The following is a 21,657-nucleotide window of genomic DNA, read 5'->3' on the forward strand; positions in this document are numbered from 1 at the left end:
AGGACTTGTTTCTAAGAGATGGTCATCTTTTTTAAAGATACATAAAAATGAATTGTTGCTACTATGTTCACGTTTCTCCACTTGAAAATGAAGAAGTAAAAGCTTAAGGACAGAACTCATGAAATAAAGAACCAAAAACAGCAGCCGGGGTGCCCCGCCACACTGTTGCCCTCCAGAGTGGAGGGCCCTGCACCAAGGATTCAGTCACACACAGGCCATTCAAATACGCAAAAGACACATCTTGAAAACCAAGGTTGAAGTTGTTCATTTATTCGTGAAAAGTCTACATGTGTTGACTGCATTCTAAAATGAGGTTAAATAGGAAAGGTGCCATTAGCTCTGAGTGATTAAAAGCCATCATAAGCAGATGCCAATAATCATGCAAACCAATAAGGAAAGAGCTTAGAAACAGTATTTTTATTTTTAAAAAACCTCAACATTAAGGAGGAACCCTTCTCTGAAGCCCATCACTTTCCTATTAAAAAATAAAAAAAGTACAGTAGAAGGAGCACAGGACAACTCTCTTCACACAGGGAAACTGTGTGTTTACACAATTCAAACACCCAGAATCAAAACCACATTCTCCTATTAACTTGTGAAGATAATAAATTTGCTTTGATAAGTTCTTTCAAGAAAAGATAATTTTTCTCCCAAAGCACACCAATAAATATTTATATTAAAAACCACAGTTAATTTAATCAGGCACAGAAGAAAAAATCATTTTTACATTAGTCTTTGTAGATAAGAAAAATTTGATTTACAGTGCATATTCCAATCCCAATCTGGGTTTGTCCTCAAATTTTGAGAAATAGCATAAAGAACTATTTTGCCAACTGTGCGTCACAATTCTATAATTGACGTGAGTTGCAGGCACTTAGCGTTCCAACAGAGGCACGGCAACCGCAGCCATCACAGCCACAGAGCTCCCCACAACATGGGCAGCGTCCCCATCTCCCCACACATGTGACTTCCAGAGTTTCAAACACAAGTGTTTACATTCCTGCGCAGCAAGACCATGTTAGCCAAAAGCAAACCTACACTGACTTCCGCGGGAAAGTATTTGCAGAAGTCATGAAATGGTGTATGTTTTTACTATCCCAGCAAGCACTTCTCTAGGGAAAAGGACAGTTACAATTATTTACCTGAGGAAATTTAGAATTTGTCAACTTAGCTGTTATACTAAAAATTATGAACTTGTCTCTCTATTATGAAACAAAGAAAACCTCTACAACTTCACCATTTCAAGGTTCTAATACAAACTGGAATTTTTGTTTGAACACCACTTGAAGCATGTCCCCCTTTCAAGACTTGATAAGTAAACTTCTTGTTCTATTAAAAAAAAAAAGTAGATGACTGACAGAAGGCTAGATGGATGTAGATTGAGAGAAGACAGACATAGAGGATAGGTGAATAGATACAGATGATTGATAGGTATAAGTGATTGATACAGATTATAGATGTAGCTAGATGGATGGATGTATTAGATTGGTGCAGAAGTAATTGCTGTTTTTTCCATAATAGATGACAGATCAACTAAACCTGTTGTATTAAAAAACATGCAGATGCTGATAACACTGCAGTGTGTTCTGCCATCAGGCACACTCAGTTATTCCACAGGAACAAACAGAAGGAACATCCACACGCATGAAACAGCACAGAAGTGCATGCCGAGCAACTCAGGAAAGGGTTTTTGTCTTGTTTTTATGTGAGGGGAATGCATAGTGTAACTGGAGGTTTTATTTTACTTTTAAACAAAAAAGCAAAATATACCTTTCCTTTCAAACCACTTTTATCTAAGATACATATCTGCAGGACTTGCTGATAAGAGCCAACCTGCCAGGGACACATAACTGGCACCTGATACTGTGCAGGATCACACTGTCAAGGACAGTAAGCAGACAGAAAAAGAATGCGAGAGATGCTCTCAAACTGGTCGTCGGTTATTCTTGGGGCAAAAACACAGCTTCTTACAGATCTAACACCAATCACAATAGGCATCTCGCTTTGCAAGAACAAACATACGAGCCTAATAAAAAAAGAGGCATTTCAGTATTTTACGCATAGTCTTAACTCTCTATAACGAGCAAGACAATGTTTCCTAAACAAAATTATCAAGTGACTAAAATTTATCCATACTTCTTTAATCTGTAAACAAAAAAGAGAGCAAATGTTTTAAGAAAATAAAGGGACCGATTTAGAAGTTCAAAAGAGGTAAAAATAAAATTCCAAAAAAGAACCACTGTTACTATCCAGTGCACACACACGAGGCTATTCCTCCCTCAGCAGAAGATGAACATGCATTTTAAGATACTGACATTTTACTCTCAACTATAACCTTTGCTTTTCCAGTATTTGTTTACATATTTGTTTAATAAGAACAAAGTTTAATTTGTCAAGTTAAACAAAATTTAACTTAACTTTGGAAGATTCATCTTACCTCCTGACTGTAATTTTCTAGCAAAAGAAAAGAACTGCATGACGGCTGCATTTATATGTGCTACACACAAGAAAAAGGTACGGAAGTTCTGAAACAGAACTACAACAGAGAGCAGCATGAAAATCATTTTGTGACAAACTGCAAATCATTACTGCTGCATTATGGGAGAGCATCAAAAATTCACATCTCCAGTTTCTGCAAAACATGGACTGATAGGTGAATATTTCTGCAGTAAGGCGATCAAATATACAATCCCTGCACATGTTCACCAAGGAGTCACAGTGTGTGTGAGAGTGAGTTCATTAAATAATGAAACAGAGGTCCAAATATGAAACATAGGCAAAAAGTAGACTCAGGATTCTTTCTAACACAGAAAACACTCAACAACTACATGGTATACTAATAAAAGGCCACCATGTCAGGGCACATTCGCCGCGCAGCCCCCCTCACTCCGCCTCCTCCGGGCTGTCCGTCAGGTGGCCTTTACTCTGCCGTCGGATGCTCACCAGCCTCCCTGCTGAGCGCAGGCTCCACCTGGAGCTGTTTGCAGAGCTGGCCAGGCTGGTATACTTGGTCGAGCCCTTGGCGCCATCCTCCCAGCCTGACCAGGATGGGTGGCCACCCACGGTGTCCTCAGGGTCAGCCGATATGTCTTCAAGAGCAAGTTTTGGAGGCTCCCAACCTTCAATTTCATCTGGTTTTTTAGACTGTATATTCTGTTTTAAAACCAAATTGTCCCAAAATCCAGATTTCTTCTCTGCCTTCAACTCTTCTTTTAATCGTAAGTTAGTTCTATAGGAGATGAAAGAGTTAGGTGTTGGTGACCCAGGTCTTAGGGCCTCAAGCTGTATCCATTTTACAAACATAAAATTCTTTAAAATTTTAAAAAATTGTTTAGAAAACTAACACAAGTCTATGTGAAAAGTTTCAAATATTAAAATTAAGGAGAAAGTCACTATATGTTGTTAACGAAGTGTGTAAAGGCCACATTTTAGGACACCACTTGGCAATACATAAGCAAAGAACTAGTTCTGACAAGAAAAGTATTATCACACAAGAGATCCTCAAGACAATAGGAAGGTGGTACTCAAGATTTTGAGCAAATCAGATCCATGAGAATCCAGGGTCTAGATTAAGAAACAAGGGAAATCTATTCAATTTATCAAATAGGTTTTCAATTGGATTAATACAGCAAGGTAGTGTCAAGCATTTAGTAGGTAATTTACTCAACAAAAATAAGAATTCAGAACACCATCTACTATAAAAAGGAAATGGGAGCGAGCGACAGCTACTGAAGAAAGATCCTCAACTACTCTTCACCCTGACTGTCTGTGAGCATCATCTGGGAACATTTTTAAGAACACCAGTGCCCAGGCCCTCTCCTTCCAGATGCTGATGTATTAGCAGGTCGCCTGACAACCAGGGAACCAGTTTACCCATCCTCTACAGATGAAGAATGAAGGTGAAGTCACAGCTCCGCCAGAGCACGAAGGGGCACATGTCTGTCCTCAGTGCACAAAAGTGCAGAGAAGCAGACCAGGGGGCCCACAGTCCTCAAACAAAAGCAAACTATACTTGTAGACTCACCAGGACTCATCTTCTAATCAAACAGCTTCCATAACATGGAGCAAATATGCCACTGGTAATATCATTGAGTAGTTACTGAACTTACATTTTCAACTTTTTAAAAATTCTGAAACACTGACAATAAAGTAGCAAGGTCAGTTTAAACTTATTCAATTTTCTAAAATCTTTTACAGTTTACCAGTCAATCCTTTGCATTTTTAACAGTGGTTTTTTTTGGTGGTGGTTGTTTTGGTTTTGGTTTGGTTTTTTTCTGAAACTACTAAAAATCTTAAGTGTGGCTACAGGCTGCTTTAAGGCTAGTTAGTTCAATTTATAATTCTAAGTTATTTTCCACTTTTCCATAACCTTTCAAAATGCCAAGAGAGACCCTCATGACCTTTTATCCAAAGTACAGTTTCTTTTTTTTTTCATCGGACAACACAACTCATTTCTGGTTTGTTTTTTTTTTTTCTTTGAGACAGAGTCTTGCTCTGTCGCCTCCATCTCCCACAGGTTCAAGCAATTCTCCTGCCTCAGCCTCCCGAGTAGCTGGGATTATAGGCACACGCCACCATGCCCAGCTAATTTCTGTATTTGTTTTTTTAGTATAGATGGGGTTTCACCATGTTGGCCAGGCTGGTCTTGAACTCCTGACCTTGTGATCTGCCTGCCTTGGCCTCCCAAAGTGCTGGGATTACAGGCATGAGCCACCGTGCCCAGCCCATTTCTGTTTATTCACAAGGGATTGATGTTAACTCCGAAGCACACATCATGAAGTCAATGACCGTCTGCCACTCAACAGGGACAGACGGAGTGGGGAGGGAAACAGGGACCTGCTGCGCCCCACAATGCGTCCAGTTACACTGTATTTATGCCATCAAATCTTCATTTCCACCTCCTCAGTGACTTCCTCCCTCTCCTGAAATGATGATTTTCTTACACAGTTGTGACTTACCCTTTGGACTTGGGAGATTTACATCTTTCCAGGAGATGCTGCTCATCATCTTTATTAAACAGTGAAGTCACTTCCTTCCAACCTCGGAAACTTGCTCCCTGAACCTAATGAAAGGTTAAGAAAAATGTCAAATCTGATGTCATGAATCAACAGAACTCCGCCTTCTACTCCAATAACCGTGGAATTGAAATTTAGAAAGAAGAACTGGCAGAGCTTACATCTTAAGCTTCCGTACCTGTGCGCACATAGTGTACTCCCATTAGCTACTAGTCACCTCAGCTGTTTTGGTATTATGGTCATAACAGCTTAACAGCTTATCAGTGATGCTGAGTAATCTAAATTTAGTAATAGACTCGTCAATATTTTGCCTAAAATAGCTTATGAAAATGATGCTTAAAATCAGACGAAGCTTCCCTCACAAATAAGAATTAGGTCTCCTTAAAACTTGGGAGATTGGGCTGGGCATGGTGGCTCATACCTGAAATCCTAGCACTTTAGGAGGCCAAGGCAGGAGGATTACTTGAGCCCAGGAGTTCAAGACCAGCCTGGGGAACAAAGTGAGACCCCCGTTGCTACAAAAAATACAAAAACTTAGCCAGGTATGGTGGTGCAAACCTGTAGTTTCAGATAGGAAGCTGAGGTGGGAGGATCACTTAAGCCCCAGGAGGTCAAGGCTGCAGAGAACTGTGATCTCACCACTGCACTCCAGCCTGGGCAACAGAGCAAGACCCCATCTCAAAAAACAAACAACACCAACAACAAAAAAACACACAGGAGACTGACCTTTGAGAAGGTTGTTACGAGAGGTCCCCTAGAAGGGGGCTTCTCCAAGGTCCCCTGGAACAACTCTGCCACTACCTTTAAGCATCAGCATCTCCATGGAGACAGTGACCCTTGCCCTAACATCTACAAGTATAGATTTCTGAGAAGAAATAATTTTGTTGACTGTAAACAAATGATTTTGTACAATTTTTTCATTTCTGAAATCAAGATATAATTAATAGCATTCTTGGATACAATGAAATCCATTACTAAGAAGAATGGAGAAAACCATCTGAAAATCTGGCGTGTGTCGAGGGCCCTTCATATTCACTGATTAAGATTTCCCAGGGTTCGTCATCACATTGCTAGGGCTGGGAAGGGTCTCTCATGGGGTAGAGCCAGCTTTAGAATACTTTGCATTGTTAAAAATATAATACAAAAATAAAGCAATCCTGAAAGCTCAACTGAGGCTGCAGCATGACACTGATCTGAGACAAGGATAATGAATACAATTCAACCAACCCTTTGAGGTAACCCAGTGATTGCCAGGTGCAATGCCTGGGGGTCTCCAGGGTGTAACACAGCCTCATGAAGGGGCAAAGGGCAGAGATGACCCTGAAAACTAACCAGGGACTAAGGGGTCCCACTTTTACTTCCCATAGGCCAGACTCTCAACTCCCTGTCTGGGCAGAGGTCTGCATCTGTAGCTGGGGGACAGGCCCTCCAACAGCTGTGACTGGAGAGGCGTTTATGAATTAGGTACTGGGATAGGAGCATGATGGCAGTACTCACGCCAAAGAAACCATCACAACAAAAACATTGGGCATCAGGTATCAGCTTTCCACATCACACACTGCACAAAAACCTAGCACACAACCCATGTCATGCTGACAGCTTTGACACACTTGTATGCACATCAGGTAAAGGATTACGTCTGATGCTCAGGGCCCATGGCATGACAGAGCATGTGGCAGGATCCTATCAAGAAGTCTCAATTAAGAACATAATTCTAGAGGCTGACCCATCTGGACTCTGGAGAAAGGACCATGTGCAGTCACTATGTGCCCAGCACTGTGCAATGCAATCTCCACCCACCACGTCCCTCACTCTGAGCAATGCCCCATGGGACAGACACAGTGAAGCTTTGTGACCTTGGGGAACTTGGCTCACACAAATGGCCAGGAAGCAAAGCCGGAGCTTGAGCTAATGTCTCACTGCCAAGTTGTTATGTACCCCATTCCCAGGCCTGCCGTGTCTCAACACCACAAGCCTGTGCCTCACCCCTCCATGGACTGCCCACCCCTTCCTTTAATCTGTCATCACCACCTTCAGATGCTATTTGCTCCACACACCACCTGCATGTCCTAAAGGTGTGATATGGTGTGGCTCTGTGTCCCCACACAAGTCCCACGTCAAACCATAATCCCCATGTGTCAGGGGAGGGACCTGGTGGGAGATTACTGGATCACGGGGGCAGATTTTCCTCTTGGTGTTCTCATGAGATCTGATCATTTAAAAGTGTGTGGCACCTGTCCTTTCTCTCTCTATCCTGCCGCCATGTAAGACATGCCCGGCTTTGCTGCCACATAAGATGTGCCTTGCTTCCATTTCTGCCATGACTGTAAGTTTCCTAGGCCTCCCCAGCCACACAGAACTGTAAGTCAACCTCTTTTCTTTATAAATTATGCAGTCTCAGGTAGTTCTTTATAGCAGTGTGAAAACAGACTAACACAGAGAATTGGTACCAGAGGAGTGGGGTACTGCTATAAAGATACCTGAAAATGTGGAAGTGTCTTTGGAACTGGGTAATGGACAGAGGCTGGAATAGTTTGGAGGGTCCAGAAGACGACTGGAAGATGTGGGAATGTTTAGAACTTCCTAGAGACTTGTTGAATGGTTCTGACCAAAATGCTGACAGTGATACGGACAATGAAGTCCAGGATGAGGTAGTCTCAAATGGAGATGAGGTACTTATTGGAAACTGCAGTAAAGGTCCCTCTTACTTTGTCTTAGCAAAGAGACTGGTGGTATTTTGCCCCTGCCCTAGAGATATGTGGAACCTTGAACTTGAGGGAGATGATTTAGGATATCTGGCAGAAGAAATTTCTAAGCAGCAAAGGGTTCAACACGTGGCCTGGGTGCTCCTAACAGCATACAGTCATATGTGTTCACAAAGAGATGGTCTGAAATTGGAACTTATGTTTAAAAGGCAAGCAGAGCATACAAGTTTGGAAAATTTGCAGCCTGACCCTGCAAATGGTAGAAAAGAAAACCCTTTCTGGGAAGAAATTCAAGCTGCCAGCTGCAAAAATTTGCATAAGTAAAGAAGAGCCAATGTTAATTGCCAAGACAATGGGAAAAATGTCTCCAGGGCATTTCAGAAACCTTCATGGCAGCCCCTCCCATCACAGGTCCAGAAGCCTAGGAGGGAAAAATGGTTTCCTGGGCCAGGCCCAGGGTCCTGCTTCACTGTGCACCTCTGGACATGGTGTCCTGTGTCCCAGCCGCTCCACCTCCAGCAGTGGCTAAATGGGGCCAAGGTATAGCTCCAGCCATGACTTCAGAGGGTGCAAAGCCCAAGCCTTGGTGGCTTTTACGTGGTATTGGGCCTGCAGGTACACAGAAGGCAGGAGTTTGGGAGCCTCTGCCTCGATTTCAGAGAAGGTATGGAAATGGCTGGACATCCAGGCAGAAATCTGCTGCAAGGGTAGAGCCCTCAAGAAGAACCTCCACTAGGGCAGCATGAAAGGGAAATGTGGGGTTGCAGCCCCCACACCGAGTCCCCACTGGAGTACTGCCTAGTGGAGCTGTGAGACGAGGGCCACCGTCCTCCAGACCCCAGAATGGTAGATCCACCAACAACTTGAACCATGCACCTGAAAAAGCCACAAGCACTCAATGCCAGGCCATGAAAGAAGTCAAATGGGGCTGTACCCTACAGAGCCACAGGGTCTGTGGAGATGCCCAATGCCTTGGAAGCCCACCCCTTGCATCAGCATGCCCTGGATATGAGACATGGCATGTAAAGGGATTATTTTGGAATTTTAGGATTTAATGACTGCCCTGCTGGGTTTCAGACTGTAGCCCCTTGGTTTTGGCCAATTTTTCCCTTTTGTTGTGGGTGCCTTTACCCAACACCTGCACCTCCATTGTGTCTTTAAAGTAACTAACTTGTTTTTGATTTTACAGGCTCATAGGCAGAAGGGACTTACCTTGTCTCAAATGAGACTACTTACCTTGTCTCATATGAGACTTTGGACTTGACTTTTGAGTTAATGCTGGAATGAGTCAAGATTTTGGGGGATTGTTGGGAAGGCATGTCTGGTTTTGAAATATAAGAAAGACATTACATTTGGGAGGGGCCAGAAGCAGAATGATGTGGTTTGTCTCTGTGTCCCCACCCAAATTTTGTGTCAAACTATAATCCCCACATGTCAGGAAAGGGACCTGGTGGGACATGACTGGATCATGGAAGCAGATTTCCCCCTTGCTGTTCTTGGGATAGTGAGTTCTCACAAGATCTGATCATTTAAAAGTGTATGGCACCTCCCTGTTCTCTCTCTCTCTCCTGCCACCATGTAAGATGTGCCTTGTTTTCCCTTCGCCTCCTTACATAAGTTTCCTGAGGCCTCCCCAGCCACATGGAACTGTGAGTCAATTAAACCTGTTTTCTTTATAAATTACCCAGTCTCAGGTAGTTCTTTACAGCAGTGTGTAAATGGACTAATACAAGGTGATTCCCCTAAGATTCCATTTCTGATATCATAAGGAAAATCAACAGGAAATGAGAATTGTTGAAATATAAATTATTACCTAGTGTTTCCATTGAAATTATTAGGAATAAGATGCCAAAAAAGTAGTCTCTAGTTTATGAACTTCAAACAATTTTTTTTTTTTTGGAGACAGGGTCTCTCTCTCTGTCACCCATGCTGGAGGCCTGGCCTTCTTCCTTACAAGAATGCCTTTATCTCCCATTTCTGTGTAGAATTTTTCAGGAATTCCACCCTTTGAACACCACACTGGGCTGGCAGTAGAACCCACATTTCCAGTTGTGTGGTCTCCACTGACCACACCAGTGTCCCTGTAGCACCTGGGTGGCTGCTGTACATCCCATCAGATGACCCTGGAGCTGGGACTCCATCCCACCACCAGCTTCCTGAGCCCCTGCTCTAACATGCGCCTCCATGGAGAACAAGGGAATCCCTCTCTACTGCCAGGTGAGCAATTAGAAGAGGTTGGAGTCCTAGAAGGTGCACAAATAGACATGATCGAGTGTGAGCGTGAGGAGTGCTGCGAGGCCACCACTCATCCACTATGCAGGCAGAAAGAATCCATCAAAACCAGACACCTTGGTCTCCACCTGAAGTCTCCCACATTTCCCTCTGAGCATCCCCCGGGAAGGACAGGAGGGAAAGTCCTCGCCTGAGCACTCTGCTCCCGTAGCCAGCAAGGCTGGCCCTCGAGGAGGGGTTCCTGAAGGGCCCAGGGAGGACGTGGACATTGTCCTGAGGTGGACAAAATCTTAGGTGGCATCAGCATAAGTGCTGTTCATGGTATGGGGCAGGAAGAAAGTTCTCTTCCGTGGGCAGAGCCCTGTAGAGTCTGTTCTATGGGAAGGCAGAAAAAACCCAAACACCTCTTGGGGACCAGGAAGAATGATGGTAAAACATTCTTTAAAACTAGGATTCAATTCAGAGAGAAAGTGACATCCAAAACAATGAAGACAGATGAGATGTGCCGTAAAACGCTGGTGATGACCAAGAAGTTAGGCCACAGAAATGAGAAAGTAAGTTTCTGCACAAAACAACGAAAAATTATTTTTCCTGTTTTAGCTATACCTTAGTTGTAAAAAAAGTGCTTCATGTTTCATGAAGAAAATCTATGAAATATTATAAAGAAAATTAATATCCATAATTTACCAAAATTATTCCTGTTAGGTTAAATGGCAGTGTCTTATCAAAAATGTGCAGAGAGGCCAGGACCTCTGGCTGGCACTGAATACACAGGAAGCCATAAACCTCGTCCGCAGGCCCCACCAGTGCGCACGTCCCGATCCTGTCCATGAGCACACAGCTTGCGTGTGGCAACCCTGAAGGCTTTGTTTAGAAGAACTGAACCTGCCAATCTTCACCTCCTGTAATCAGAAAACAGACTCTCATCTAACCAAGTGACACTCTCAGAAGTGCCATCCTTCATACTTAATCTCACAATTTGTAATCTTGAAATCTTAAGCAAAATGTCCAAGATCCAGTGTCATTTGCGTTTTCCCCTATTTTTCATCAAATGTAAAATTCAAGCATTAAATTCTGAATTATCCCAATAAAGCAGATGGAAATTTCTCCTTCTGCCACAGGAAGGGCAGGTGTATCGGACCCCGGCCCTGGGAGAAAGCCTCCAGGCTGCTCCCTGTAACTCTGGGTCCTGACAACCAGGGCAGGAAAAAGCACAGCAAGGCTGAACAGTGACACCTAAGACCATCCCAGTAATGTGGGCAAGACCAGGAAGTGTTACACCAAAGTACCTGTGAAGGACAGAATCCAGCGAGAGGGTTAACAAGAACATGAGCAGGCCGGGCACGGTGGCTCACGCCTGTAATCCCAGCACTTTGGGAGGCCAAGGTGGGTGGATCATGAGGTCAGGAGATCGAGACCATCCTGGCTAACATGGTGAAACCCCGTCTCTACTAAAAACACAAAAATTAGTCGGGCGTGGTGGCGGGCACCTGTAGTCCCAGCTACTCGGGAGGCTGAGACAGGAGAATGGCATGAACCCAGAGAGGCAGAGCTTGCAGTGAGCCGAGATAGCACCACTGCACTCCAGCCTGGGCGACAGAGTGAGACTCCGTCTCACAAAAAAAAAAAAAAAAAAAAAAATGAGCATAACGCTCGGGTCAGCTCAGTGCATGCCACATAACCTGCACCTAGCAGTTCAGTCCACAGTCCATGTAAGTTTAGTATTTTATTATAAAACGAATTTCCTGGTATATTTCTTTTGTTTTGTCTTTTTGAGACGGAGTCTTTCTCTGTTGCCCAGGCTGGAGTGCAGTGGCGTGATCTTGGCTCACTGCAACGTCCACCTCCCAGGTCAAGCAATTCTCCTGCTTCAGCCTCCTGAGTAGCTGGAATTACAGGTGATGGTCACCACACCCAGCTAATTTTTGTATTTTTAGTAGAGATGGGGTTTCACTATGTTGGCCCGGCTGGTCTCAAACTCCTGCCCTCAAGTGATCCAACTGCCTCAGCCTCCCAAAGTGCTGGGATTACAGGCGTGAGCCACCGCGCCCAGCCCTTTCCTGGTATACATTTTAAAGGTATTTAAATTCATAGGTCAGGGGAAAAGAAGAAACCTTTGTTAGGCCAGGTATCCCAATTTCTCATCTGGAACACTCTGCATCACAGCGGGGTGACCATGTGCAGTGCCAGCATGGGACTGGGTACAGACGGTTTGCTGTTATCAACCACAGGGCACTAGCATCCCTGCAGTCATGGGCCCACGAATACAGCTCTTTGTGAAGATGAAAAGACCCCCCTTTTCATCTTCCATGTGGAAGGAGCTATGCACGACCCTGACCCACCCTCTCCAAAGCCCACCCCCAGAACAGTTCTGGACAAAGGCTTAGCGCTGGCATTCAGTGTCTTAAAGCTGTTTTGGGGGTGGTGACGTGGTGAGGGAGGACTCTGGGAAGAGTGAAAGCACAGGCCCCAGGCCTCTTCTTGGCATCGCCATTGGCTACCACCTCTCGTCTTCCTGAATACTGTGGAAATGCTGTGATCCTGGGAACACAAAACACAGTGCCCCCAACAGGCTAAGGTTTCAATTACGTACAACAAAAAGGCACAGAACAGCTTAGTCTTCTTTCATCCCTTCTAAATTTTGGAACTCACAGTGAACTTATCTTTAAACACACTGAAGCTATTGAGAAACTGGCCATTCTGGAAAACATTGGCTGCTGAACGCAGTCCTGAAATCCAGGTCAAACTGTGAGACCAAATCCCACAGTCATCAGACGAGACCCATCAGGCCACAGGAAGGCCCGCAGCCATGTTCACCAAATTGCAGGGTGCCAGGCCAAGGACCCTTCAGGGTGTGGTGGGGCTAAGCGGCCATAGCGAGACCAGGCTCCCACTGGAGGAGCTGCTGATCTGACCCCCCAGCCTGCCTGAACACAGTCTGACTCAAAAAAACTAGCTCGGGTGACGTAGGCACACCTCGGCACACACAAACATGGAACCCACAGCCATGTACTGGGACCTACGCCCACCTCAGCACACGCCAACATGGAATCCAGAGCCACACAAGGGTAACCCACGCCCACCTCAGCATGCACCAACACGGAATCCAGAGCCACGTGTCGGAACCCAGTCCACCTGAGCCTGCCCTGGGTTCTGATGGTAGCCCTGTCACTGGTTGCTCAGTCCCCTCATCTGTCAGATGCCAGCTGTGTGACTGCCAGGAGTTGTTTCTCCTCCTGTTAATTTCTGCAAACATATCTTTTAAAAACAAAAGGAGGACTGGCTTCAAAAAAGGCCCCACTGTAGCAATGGGTCTTGTGTTTCCTTTGATATGCTCCAGACAGCATGTTTTGGGTAGTGTTTTCTTTTTCCCTGAGTTTTAACCTGGGGGTGCAGCAATAAAGCATTTAATTCAAGATCCTGAAGTCAGTGGGAGGAGGCAGGGGGAGGGCCTAGAGCAGTCCAGGAGCCCCTAAGAAACCCACTCACCAAGTGAAGTGAGAACTGAGCCCCCTTCCCTGCAGGGGGGATACAGTTTGCAGAATGTTCAAAGAGGCAGACTCCGGGCTCTGCCACAAACCCTGATTCGCAGACAGACAGTCCAAACCTTAAAACCACTCATGTTCAATATCTGCAGTTTCGGGAATAAGAAGTCACCACTCCAGCCCTGTTTGGTGAACTGGCAATTCTTGTAAGAATCAGCAGGTTATAATTTGGGTCAACAGACTTTGCCATTTATTTCACAACAGTCAATCTGAAGATCTTGATGCCAGTTAAGTTTAAACACACCAGAAACTGGCACTCAAAACAGTCATTGAGACAAATGAACATGTGCTCTCTGCTCATTTGCATTTTGGAACCCAGAGTTATAAATTCATTCTAAGCTCATAAGGGGCATTATTAATCATTTCTCATTCTGAAAAACTTCTACCTATGTCCTTTTTAAGATACATATTTGGAAGGATTTGGGGAATAGGGAAAGGGGAACTTTTACTTCCCACACCATTTTTAACAAAGTATTTTGATGAAATAAAAATATTTCATACATGATGACTTCATATTCAATTTACAAAAACAATACACATAACCTTCAGGTAATTTTGTATGCCTGCTAAAAACAAACATTAATTACCACATTTGGAATTACTTATGTAATCTAAAACCGAAAACTCTCAACACTGCCTACCTGCAAACGGACCCACAGACCTAAAACAGCTATAGCCACCCTTGGTACAAATATTCTTTTGTTCAGCAGGTTTGTAAAGAACTGAAAAGGATTAATTCCGTAAGTGCATTAACTGTACAAGTCCACAAATACCTCTTCCACCAAGTGCTAAAGCAGTTTTAATAACAGGTTCAATATGAGTCTTGTGAAACAGGGGTGGGAAGGATCTTTTAAAAGGATAAATATTGTTTTTCACAATATTGAAGATGTGTAAAATTTCTCTTCTGTTTTTATAAAACTAGAACAAGCAATCCCAATGAAGAAACGTAATCCATGACTACTGCGAACCGAAATCCAGACTGCAGGTGCAGGAGGGTTGCTAGAAATACCTCAGATGGGAACTTAACCCATGGCCAGAAGCCAGTGTCAGCTTCCACCAACTTCCAGCCATTTCCCATGAAGGCCCTGAAGATCTCCAGCCACAGCAGCGGGAACGCACGGCCAACAGAAACCAATGCCATCTGTCAGTGCTTCACTGAGGCTTTAGGTTGAGAACTGTAAGAAAAATGATTACTCTCACAGCCCAGGCGTGCGTGTACAAGAAGGGAAATCATGAGCTGCTATGTAAACACCCTCCGATGAACATGAAAAACTCTCAAACTGCAGGGTCCAGAGGCAGCCACACAAACCCTCAAATCACACCCAAAGTCAGCACAAAGGCAGCCACACAAACCCTCAAATCACACCCAAAGTCAGCACGTAGATATCAACTTCCTAGCTTCACCCAGTGCCAGCCAGGATGGGGTCCCTAAGCAGCAGGGTGGCGGGAGCTGTCTGGAAATGTGGGCATGGACACCACTGTGGCCTAACGGCTGGGGGTCTGGGTGTCCTTTTTCTCCTTGCCCATTCAGCCATGGCCGCTCTGCACTGCCACATAGACAGGGGGGCAGAGCCACATGAACACCATTTTTTCAAGAAATGAATACGCCAGATTTCCCTGTTTTTGCTGTAAGAAAACTGAAATTATTTAAACAACAACAACAAACACAGGTAGGATCTCTGGAAATGCTCCCAAGGGCAAACAGTAAGTGAAGAAATATCTATTCAAGAAAATTCTTAAACATTTGGTACAAAAGATGGGCAACCAAGACCATTTACCCTCCCAGCTCAGCGGTGGGGGGGGAGAATCCACTCAGGACAGCCACAGCCAACAGCACAGGCTCCCTCTCACTCCAGCTCCAAGTGGGACGACTTTCATCTCAGGAGGAACTGGACTTCAGCATCTCACATGCTGTCCCCAGCTGCCTGTGGCTGACGCTAAGCCCCAGCTGAATGCTACAGAGAGGTGAGGACTCCCTTCTTCCAGCCCCACTCACGGGAAGGAGGCATTGCTGTGCATGTGCTGCACTGCAAACAGTGGAGCCCTGATCACCCTTCCTGGGCTCGAGAGGTGATGGTTCCACCCCAGGAGAAGCAAGCTGATATGACTCCCCACTATGGCAAATGCTCAGTTCCCAGAGCAGGACTGTCACTCGGAGAGCAGCTTGCCTTTGTCCCCATCCCCAGCTCCAGAGTCTTGGCTGAGAGATGTCCCTGGTGGAGAAGCAGGACATAAAGCAGACAACTATGGACCAGCACTAACCTTCAGAGCTGTGGAAGACATAATCTCTTTCCAAAGGAGCCCACTTCATTTGCACAGAGTGTGGAGAAGTTTAAATATAAGGGAGCTCTCAGGAACACTGGAGTTTGTGGTGAAGTGCAATGGGGAGGTATTAGTCCATTCTCACACTGCTATAAAGAATAATACCTGGGACTGGGTAATTATAAAGGACAGAGGTTTAATTGACTCACAGTTCTGCAAGCTTAACAGGAAGCATGGCTGGGAAGCTTTGGGAAACTTACCATCACGGCGGAAGGCAAAGGGGAGGCAGGCACCTTCTTCACAAGGCAGCAGGAGGGACTATGAGCGTGCACAGGAAGAACTGCCACTTTAAAACCATCAGATCTCATGAGACTCACTCACTATCATGAGAACAGTGTGGGGGAGACTGCCCCCATAATCCAATCACTTCCCGCCCTCAACACGTGGGGATTGCAATTCTAGATGAGATTTGCGTGGGGACACAGAGCCAAGCCATATCAGAAGGAGATTTGAGACAAGGCTAACCTGTAGGCTGCTGGCTTTCAGGGAAGAACTAGGGCATAAGACAGCTGGAAGGATCCTTCTTGGGGTCAGAGCAAATATCAAGCAGGGACCTCAAACTATTCCTTCACAGAAGCCACAATTTGATTGGATTCATTTGTAGAGCAATGTATGCCCCAGGACATTTTTTAAACCATAGAGCAATCAGCAGCAATTACTGGAATTTAGCAGCTGCATGTGGTCACGGATGGAGGAAGAAAGCCTGCCACACCTCCATCATCCCAGGTAAGAGGGGCCACACCCAACAGTGCCCTGCCCCACCAGAAGCCACATCAGGAGCTAAACACCACTGGAGGCAGGGTGGAGAATTGACTTCTCTAAAATAATCCAGCCAATCACTAAGCAAATAAAGAGGCAAATAACAACAGCAAGAATGGGAAAGGGGGAACAGTCAGTACCCAGAGTTGCTACAATGTATCATCCAAAATGTCCAGTTTCTAACCAGTGGGCACTAGCCTTAATACCTGGGTGACAAAATAATCTGTACAACAAACTCCCATGACACGAGTTTACCTATATAACAAACTTTCACCTGTACTATTTAACTTAAAGTTAAAAAATAAAAATAAAATATATAAAGCATCCTGTTTCAACAAAAAGTTTTGAAGCAGCCAAAGAAAAAGGAAGGCATAACCCATACATCAGAAAACAGCAGGCAACACAAACTGCCAGATCTGTGGATTTAACAGAAGAAGACTTCAAAGAACCATTATAAATATGTTAACAAAGCTAAAGGAAAGTATGATAAAGATGTAAAGGAAGGTATCATGGCAATGTTGCATCATAGAGAGAATGCCAGTAAAGAGACAGAAATTATCAAAAAGAACCAACTGGAATTTCTAGAGATGAAAAGCATAATACATGAAATAAAAAATTCACTAGAGGGGCTTTACAGTAGATTTTAATTTAGAGAAGAAAAAATTAAGTGAACTTGAAGACAGATTGCTACAGATAACATGTGTATTAGTTCATTTTCACATTGCTATAAAGAACTGCCCAAGACTGGGTAATTTATAAAGAAAAGCAGTTTAATTGACTCAGTTCCACACGGCCGGGAAGGCCTCGGGAAACCTACAAAAACGGTGGAAGGCAAAAGGTAAAGGCACATCTAATATGGCAGCACACAAGACAGAGAGCAAATGAGTGAAGAGGGAAGACCCCCTTATAAAACCATCAGATCTCATGAGAACTCACTCACTATCACAAGAACAGCATGTGGGAAACCACCCCCATGATCCAATCACCTCTCACCAGGTCCTGCCCTTGATACAATGGGATTATGAGAATTACAATTCAAGATGAGATTTGGGCGGGGACACAGAGCCAAACCATATCATTCCGCCCCAGCCCCTCCCAAATCTTTTTTTTTTTCACTTTTCAAGACACAATTATGCCTTCTCAACAGTTCCCCAAAGTCTTAATTCATTTCAGCATTAACTCAAAAGTCCAAATCCAAAGTCTCATCTGAGACAAGGCAAGTCCCTTTTGCCTATGAGCCTGTAAAATCAAAAGCAAGCTAGTTACTTCCTAGATACAATGGAGATACAGACATTGGGTAAATGTTCCTGCTTCAAATGGGAGAAACTGGCCAAAACAAAGGGGCTACAGGCCCCATGCAGGTCCAAAATCCACTGAGGCACTCATTACATCTTAAAGCTCCAAAATAATCTCCTTTGACTCCATGTCTCACACATCCAGCTCATGCTGATGCAAGAGATGGGCTGCTACCACCTTGGACAGCTCCACCCCTGTGGCTTTGCAGGGTATGGCGACCCAGCCCCAGCTGCTTTCATGGCTGGTATTGAGTGTCTGCAGCTTTTCCAGGCATATGGTGCAAACTGTCAGTGGATCTACCATTCTGGGATCTGAGGATGGTGACCCTTTTTTCACAGTTACACTAGACAATGCCCCAGAGGGGACTCTATGTGGGGGCTCCAACCCCACATTTCCCTTCCATACTGGCCCAGCAGAGGTTCTCCATGAGGGCTCTGCCCCTGCAGCAAACTTCTTTCTGGACATCCAGGTGTTTCCATATATCTCTGAAATCTAGCCAGAGGTTCTCAAACCTCAATTCTTGACTTTGGTGCCATCACAGGACCAACACCAAGTGGAAGTAGCCAAGAATTGAGGCTTGCACACTCTGAAGCAATGGCCTGAGCTGTACCTTGGTCCCTTTTCCCCATGGCTGGAGCGGCTGGGAGGCAGGGCACCAAGTACCAGGCTACACCCAGCAGGGGAGCCCTGGATCTGGCTCATCTGGCCAATTTTTTCCACCTGGCCTCCAGGCCTGTGATGGGAGGGGCTGCCACAAAGGTCTCTGACATGCCCTGGAGACATTTTCCCTATTGTCTTCGTGATTAACATTTGGCTCGTTACTTACGCAAATTTCTGCAGCTGGCTTGAATATCTCCCCCCAAAATAGCTTTTTCTTTTCTATTACATTGTCAGGCTGCAAATTTTCCAAACTTTGATGCCTGTTTCTCTTTTAACGTAAGTTCTGTGAAAGGAAAATAAATCTTGGGACTCCAAAATCACTAAGCTAAATGGAAAAGTCAAGCTGGGAACTGCTTAGGGCAAACCTGGGAAGTGGAGGTTGCAGTGAGCCAAGACTGTGCCACTGCACTCCAGCCTGGGTGACAGAGCAACCGAATTTAGACACATGTGATGTGACCTCCAGGAGGAAGCACAGAGCTGTGCCCACTCCCCAGGGAATCAGGGTGTGTCACTCACCCAGCACGCCAGTGCATTCACCAACCAGGAAGCTCCACTAAGCTTCAGCATCCAGAGTTGTTACTGGGGTTTAAATAGGTATGCATAATTGGTTAAATAATTGGCCACATGACTGCATTCAGTCTCCAGTTCCTCTCTTATCCCCAGAAGTCTGGCAGCTGGAAAATCCCAACCCTCTAACTGCGTGTTTGTCTTTCTGGTAACCAGCCCCCATCCTGAGGCTATCTAGGGGCCCACTTCAAATCACTTCATTAGCATAAGACGACACTCTTCTCACTCAGGAAATCCCAAGAGTTTTTGAACCTCTGTGCCAGGAACCACAGACAAAAGATCAGATGTAATCTTTATTATACCACCCAAAGACAGGGAGATAATCTTGAAAGCTACAAGAGAAAAATGACCAATAGCTTATAAAGGAAGCCCCAATAAGATTAACAGCTGACTCTCAGTAAAAACAATGAATGCCGGAAGGCAGTGGAATAACACAATCGGAGCACTCAATGAAGAAAAAAAAATTCTCAACCAAGAATCCTATACCCAGCAAAGACCATCTTTCAAAAATGAAGGTAAAATACAGACTTTCCTAGATGAATAAATCTGAACTTCTTGCTAGCAAACCCACCTTATGAGAAACACTAAAGGAACTTCTTCAGCTGAAAATGAGGAACTCCATACAGCAACTCATATCCACATGAGAAAACAAAGCACACCGGTAATGGTAATTATATAATTATAAAATACAGTACAGATACATTTTTATTTCTCCCCAGAACTAGTTTGAAAAGCAATTGCATAGAAGAATAGGCATATACTACAGAGAAATGTAATGTGTATGTAATATATTTGCCAATAACACCATAAAAGATGAGGGTAGAAGCAAAGCTACATCAGGCTAAGAAATTGGCTACAGACGGTAAGATAATAAATGAAAATATTGAATTTAAAAATACACACAATGCAAAAGAAAGCAGTAAAGGAACAAAATGAAGGCATGAGACATATGGAAAACAAAAACGGAAATGGCAGATGTAAACCCAACCCTACTAATTCAGTATTAAATGTGAATGGATTAAAACTCCAATCAAAGGCAAATACTGTCACACTGGATTTTTAAAATACAATCCAACTAAATGCTGCCTATAGGAGACACACTTTAGAATCAAAGATAAAAACTGATTGAAAGTGAAAGGAAGGAAATAGAGATATGCAAACAGCAACCACAACAAAGCTAAAGCTAAAGTGTAAACAAAAGAGAGTTTAAAAAAAATTTTTTTAATGTTGCCAAAGAGAATTTCATCAAAATAAATGCAACAGCCCATCAGGAAGATATAACAATTAAAGACTTACATGTACATAGTAACAGGGCAACAAAATACAAGAAACAAAAATGGACAGACATAAAAGGAGAACTAGAAAAATCCAATATTCACAGAGATTTCACCATGCCACTTTCAATAATGGATAGAAGAGTAAAAACAGAAGATGTAGAAAAACACTACAAACTAATAAGACCTAACAGATAGTTACAGAACACTCCAACAATAGAATGTACATTCTTCTCAAGTGCAAACAGATCAGTCTTCAGGACAGATCATATGCTAGGTGATAAAACAAACCTGCATATATTTAACAGGATACAACTATTCAAAGTCCATTCTTTGACCATAATGGAATGAAATTAGAAACGAAGCAGGAAAAACTCTCAAATATGTGGAAATGTTAAAACTCACTCTTAAATTACCAATGGGTCTGAGAAGGAAATCAGAAAATACTTGTAAACAAAGTGAAGACACAACATACCAAAAAACATGGGATACAGTTAAAGCAAAGCTTAGGAGGAAATTTATACCTGTAAATGTCTATAGAGAAAAAGAAAAAAAGATATCAAATCAATAACTTAAACTTCTATCTTAAGGCAGTGGAAAAAGAGCAAACTAAACCTAAAGGAAGCAAAAGGTAGGAAATCACAAAGATTAAAGCAGAAATTAATCAATGGAGAATAACAGAAGCAAAATAAACAAAACCAAAATTTGGTTCTTTAAAAAAACAAAATTGGGGCTGGATGCAGTGGCTCACACCTGTAATCCCAGCAATTTGGAAGGCCGATGCAGGTGGATCACGAGGTCGAGATTGAGACCATCCTGGCCAACACAGTGAAACCCCATCTCTACTACAAAAAAAAAAAAAAAAAAAAAAAAATTAGCTGGGCATGGTGGCACACACCTGTAGTGCCAGCTACTTGGGAGGCTGAGGCAGGAGAATCACTTGAACCCAGGAGGCGGAGGCTGCAGTGAGCCAAGATCGTGCTACTGCACTCCAGCCTGGCAGCAGAGCGAGACTCCATCTCAACAAAAACAACAACAAAAAAAACCCAGCAAAATTGATAAATCTTGAAACCGACCAGAAAAAAGAAGACTTAAATTACTGGAATCAGAAATGAAAGAGGAGACATTACTATTGACCTTATATAAATCAAGAATATAAAGAAACATTGTCCATCAAAAAAAAAAAAAGGTAACTTAGAAGAAATGGACAGATTCCTACAAAGACACAAACTACCAAAACTGACTCAAGAAGAAACAGAAAATCTGAATAGATCTATAACAA

General features: G+C 43.8%; 1 protein-coding gene across 3 annotated transcripts in view; it reads right to left on the bottom strand.

The window, feature by feature from the left end:
• Window positions 1–239: 239 nt before the first annotated feature.
• Window positions 240–21,657, bottom strand: part of TDRP (testis development related protein) — a 53,949-nt gene continuing 32,531 nt past the window's right edge. For all 3 annotated transcript variants that reach the window (XM_054498018.2, XM_054498020.2, XM_054498019.2), the window contains exons 3-4: window positions 4,959–5,062; window positions 240–3,229 (exon numbers count right to left, since the gene is read on the bottom strand). In XM_054498018.2, the coding sequence (XP_054353993.1) occupies window positions 2,884–3,229; window positions 4,959–5,062 (450 nt within the window). In that variant the 3' untranslated portion in view covers window positions 240–2,883. The remainder of the gene's footprint in view (window positions 3,230–4,958; window positions 5,063–21,657) is intronic.

Source organism: Pongo pygmaeus, chromosome 7, assembly GCF_028885625.2.
Source record: "Pongo pygmaeus isolate AG05252 chromosome 7, NHGRI_mPonPyg2-v2.0_pri, whole genome shotgun sequence".
NCBI classification, from domain to species: domain Eukaryota; kingdom Metazoa; phylum Chordata; class Mammalia; order Primates; family Hominidae; genus Pongo; species Pongo pygmaeus.